We start from the raw sequence: 5,359 nt of genomic DNA, 5'->3' as shown, positions 1-5,359 counted from the left end.
ATATGAAAGCTATAACCTAATAACAGCCTAAGAATATGGGGGGGAGGGGGGAGAGGTGGAGGGAGGGGGATTGGAGGGATCACTTCTGTGGTTTATCTTACAAGGATACAAGTGAATCTTTCTGAGAGTAGAATGTCAAAGTTTTAACACAATAACTAAGAAAATGACATGAAGGCTATGTTCACCAGTTTGATGGAAATGTTTCAAAAATACCACACTGTACCCCAGAAGTACATTAATGTACATAGTTACCATTAAATAAAAAAAAATGAAGATGCTCCAGGTGTGTGTGGAAAAAAAATAATTATGCTTGGGGAATAATCACCAAAATGAAGTGCTAAATGTTATTGGAAAAAATCACCTTAAAAGCAGCATAGTAAATAGCTATATCATGAGGCCTATAGGACAAATGAAAACACACACTCCCACACACCCTTTGTGTTAAACTATTAAGCAAACATGCAATTGTGCCTCAAAATGAATCTCCTGTGTGAAAACATTATGAAGGATCAAAGAGCTATGCATCAAAACTAACCTGATCGAAGTGAAAATAACACGCATCTTAGAAAATTGTGTCAGATGATTCAAAAGTGACTCTAGTGATGACAAAGACCTGATGGCATGGCTGCATAGGAAGAATTTGTATAAATATTTTCATGAAATGTGAGAGTAGGGAGTAACACTTTTCAGTTTTATGTGATTCAGTATATAACTTATAATACATATTTTCTATAATATGAAATGTACAACCAAAATTATAAATTTAATATTTGAAATATTTATTTCATTAAGGTTGGCCCAAGCATGTTTGTACCCCACATATGCACAAATGTATTCATGATCTATGTGTATATGACTTGATAAAAAAAATAATAAAAAAATTGGACAGTAGTCATCACCTATCCACAGTCATCTTATATTTGGCACAGGCATTATTTATGGACACCTCTCCCCTATAATGTTGGCTTTAGCTCCTGGCATTCCTTTTGTGTACCAGGTTTCAGGAACAGCAAGCCTTGAACCTGCATATGACCCTTTGTCCCTTGTCTCTCTGGCCAAGAAGAAAAATATGGTATCTATATCAGACTGAAATACATATAGTGGTTATTTATTTATGAATTTTAGAGCTTTTGACTCATGAGGAAGTGACCTAGTTTTCATGCCTCAGCTTCTTGTGAGTTTCTTAAAAGGATGTGGTGCTTTCCCATATAAGCATGATATTAAAGAACATTATAGAGCAGAGTAGTAGTTTTGGCAGGGACAGAAGTTTGAATCTTCTCTGGTTACGGCTTACTCTGAATAATGGAAGAAATGATAAGAAGGTCGACAACCATGGTATACATATACCACAATTTATTAATCCATAGATGAAGCCTTTACCTCTTTTATATGTTTACATGGAGGGATCTGGAACATATTCCCCTGAGTAAAATGTCTCAAGAATGGAGGAAAAAGTATCCAATGTACTCAGTACTTCTATGAAACCTGCTTATATTTACTCACACTTTCTTATGAAAGATAGAACACAACTATAGCCCAAGATGAAGGAGAGAAATAGAGTGGGAAGGGAGGGGAGAGGGAAAGCTTGACAAAGGGAGGGTAAAAGGCAGGACCACACCTATGGAGCATATGACAAGGGTACAAGTCAAATCTGTTAAGTGTAGAACATAGATGTTTTGGCACAATAGTCAAGTAAATGAGGTGAAAGCTATGTTGATTGGTTTGATCTAACCACGTCAGATAGTATAAAAAAAAATCAGTACATTGTACCCACACATATGCATGAATGTATTCATGATCTATGTGTATTTGACTTAATGAAAAAAAAAAAAGAATCAATGAGATATTTTCCAATTCATTGAACAAAACTGTACAGGAGGTATTTATCTTTGCAAAATCCTGTCCTACCAAAGGCTAAGGCACTATCAATAGCAATTAGTAAAACCTTTGTGCTTACAATTAGGTCTAACCAACAAACACATTCCCCAAAACTTACTGGAAAATTTGTTTCTCCTGAGGGCTAGATCCACTGTGCTGGTAAGGACTTAAATTACTAATCCTAGAAGAATTCCTTACTGCACACAAAATGAATTTCACAAACATGCATTTGAGAGTCTATCTGAAAATCTTTTAATGTTTTCAAGTAGAAAAATTATACTACATTTTACCTCTATTAGTCCTTCAAAGGAAAATAAAAAAGCCCCTATCTTTTCTAAAAACACTTTTCTTTGGGTTTTAGAACTGATATATTAGACAAAGGAAGGAGAAAAAGGGATACACTTTCCACTTCTTGGAAAGTAATAAGCCAATACTGAAAACTGTTGTTTTAGAAGCAATTAGGCCAATTAAGCCTGACAGCATGATTTCAGGTGAAATTCTGTGAAAGCTTCTACCAGCAATGAAAACTTGCACTGAAACAAGGAAGAGCTGATAAATGCACAGAGATACTATTTTGGAGGGCTATCATAATTCTCTTGCCCTTGGAAGGGCAGTGAAGTAGGGTAACAATGATTTCAGATTTGTTTAGTTCTTTCCAAAAGGAGGAAGGGATAAGAAAAAGCCTGTTCTACCATCTATCAATGAAGGAATTTGGAGAAAAGCCCGTAACTGATGCACAAAAGGAGGAGAAAACCAGCCAATATTTTCTTTGTAAGTTACATTCCAAAGGAATATCCTCATTCCATAATATACAACTCTGAGCAGGACAGAGTTGAAGGCAAAATAGTAATAAGAAGATTTAGGTTTGTATTTTGAAATTCATCAAATGAGGTTGATTATATAAGGGCTCAAATTAAGAGCAACTGTGAATTAAGTTCATCTTATGCCCACATCCAAACAACAGATAAAGCAAAACAAAACAAAACAAAACAAAACAAAAAAATTAACCCCCCCCCAAACCCAAAACAAACAAACAAAAAAACTCCATACAATACTATGGTAAAGATATTTAACATAGTGACTGACAGCATTTCATTTAATGTAGAAAAACAATATTGGGTAGAAACTAAAAGAACAAATTTTTAAAAAATCTCACAGAAACACACTACTTTAGAAATTCACTAAATTCACCACTGAACATTTTTTAGCACTAGTATTTGTGTCTAAGTGTCTATAAGCAAAGATATAACATACGCTTATATAAATTTTGTGTACTTTCAAATTCTCTTTTTTCTATTGCTTAGCAAAAGTCAGGAGGAGATGGACTATTTCTACAAGGCAGAGCCCTGAAGTACATTAAAAATAATGCCATGCCTGGTTGAATGTGACTTATACATCTGTGGTGGCAAAAATGAAGAGATTTCAGCCCCTCAGAAAAATAGGCTTTTCTTTAAACATGCTTTTATAGTTGAAGACACATGAGAAATTACATTGTTAGCTTTTCAGCAAATATATAATAAAGTTGGTTAATTCTGGAGAGAAAAGGAAATGTATATTACATTTTAGTATAGGACCTTTTAGAAGGTCCAAACTCAGCTATTTGGAACCTTCTGTTATTTGAAATCATCAGGAAACTTGTTAAAAGAAACATTACCTGGGTCCTTTCCCAAACCTGAGATAAATCTCTGTATTTTAAAAAAACTCTGTATCCTACATGATGGTGATTCTTTGTCTATAAGGTTTGAGAACTGCTGCTCTTGAGGGCAGAGCTGGGATATCTTATGCTGCAAATCATTAATATTCCTGATGTCCATTACTCACGTGTAAACTTTAAGAACAAAATCCTTTTCTTCCTTCAATTCAGTGAGAGATTGTAGGACATCCAAGATGCTTAGGACTGCACAGCCATAGGGTCGCCTGTAGTGCAGGTGAGCAGGGCCCTTCTTTGAGTCATTGAGGAGCATCCGGCCTTGGATACAGCAGAAAACACCAGTCAGAGAACTTCACACTCCTCTCTAGCATCATCTGACTATCATCCAAGGATGCCAGAGCTATAAGCATCTAAGAGATCCTCTAACTTAGAAGACAGGATTGAAGGGAATCATTCAAAGATATTTAAGTGGAAGAATACCAAACAGGTTTCTAGACAATGCTCTTTCCCTGTAACACATTCAATCAGTCATCCATATCATTTACCTCTAAACCAACACCAATAGTCCATTTATTAATTATATGAGTATAAAAGAGTGACTTCATGAATTACTTAGAAAAACCAATGTGCTAATAGATTTAAACATGTTAGGCATATTAAGAATAGGAAGCTTAGTATTTGAGCCGCTAGGTATAAAGTATGTATTATGCACAGATAAAGAAGACACTGTATTCTTCTTTCAACCAAATTCTGCTGCCAAAGGTGCTCCTAAACCACTGTGGAAATGAAAGCAATCTTAAGAAGTAGATGAGTGCTTAGTTTTCCTGCTTACCAAAGCAGTGCCCAATCATGGAAGAGAACTTGCAAATCCTAAAACCTCAACACGTTAAATATACCGAAACAGTTTTGTTGGCCAAGGATTAAAACATATTCTTTGACCAAAGTGTACACAATATGCCAGAACCCAAACCTATGAAGGAGGATTTGGGTGGCCATGGCCCCCCAAGTAATGTCATAAACTTGAAATAAATCTGGGCAAATTAACCATAGATTAGTAGCAAAAATAACTGTTTTTTATCTTGGGAGGGGTAAAAGTAGATGCCGTCCATCTTCTGTAGGGACAACAACTCTAATGTGGGAAAATAACATAGATACATAATTTTGGATACAAACAACAGGAAAGGCATTTACCACCTGTTACATTGGCATCCTTGGCAACCTGCTATAATATCTCTGAAGGACAGTAGAGGTAAAGAAGAAGGACATTGTGCTATACAGAATGCACAAAAAGCAGACCATTTGAAATACAAAGTTTGAGTATAAAACCAAATGGTGTGCAGATTTCAAGAGACAAACTTTCCCTCAGAAAACAAACCAAAAAGAAATCATCCATTTATGTCAAACCCAGCTACCATGGCAACTAAGCTTAAGGTAGAGCTCCAATACAAGCTGAACTCCAGTCTAGAGACTTGAGATTAACAGGTAGAATCCGGGAGAAAACAAAGTTCATGCATAGGAGATACTTATCCCAAGTTGGGCCAGTCTTAGTTGTATGAATGGATAGGTGAAGAATACCTATTCGGATCACATGGGCAACTATATACAAATCTCTCTTCATATCTTTGCTGCTCAGATCCTAAGATAAAAGAAAAAAGCAAGTAAATTTAGGCAAAGAGTACACAGAAAATAATGAAAATTTTATTTCAAATCTCTATACAGTAATTTTCAACTGATATGCCATGAGAGTATCTTAGGTGTGCCAGAAAGATGAATTCAATTATTTTTTAAGGAAGTTCAAAGCACAGTAAGTATATATATATATATATATAT

At 35.3% G+C, this 5,359-nt stretch overlaps 1 protein-coding gene across 1 annotated transcript in view; it reads right to left on the bottom strand.

Moving 5' to 3' along the window:
* The window catches only part of DOCK3 (dedicator of cytokinesis 3), a 492,344-nt gene that overhangs the window by 274,792 nt on the left and 212,193 nt on the right, over nt 1–5,359 (bottom strand). Inside the window, exons 8-9 of the mRNA XM_023512988.1 lie at nt 5,105–5,165; nt 3,700–3,847 (exon numbers count right to left, since the gene is read on the bottom strand). Coding sequence (XP_023368756.1) covers nt 3,700–3,847; nt 5,105–5,165 — 209 coding nt within the window. The remainder of the gene's footprint in view (nt 1–3,699; nt 3,848–5,104; nt 5,166–5,359) is intronic.

This window comes from Otolemur garnettii, unplaced genomic scaffold (genome assembly GCF_000181295.1).
Source record: "Otolemur garnettii isolate 467f Iridium unplaced genomic scaffold, OtoGar3 scaffold00032, whole genome shotgun sequence".
Lineage (NCBI taxonomy): Eukaryota > Metazoa > Chordata > Mammalia > Primates > Galagidae > Otolemur > Otolemur garnettii.
The sequence above is the reverse complement of the archived record's forward strand: the minus strand, read 5'-3'. Positions and strand labels throughout refer to the sequence as shown.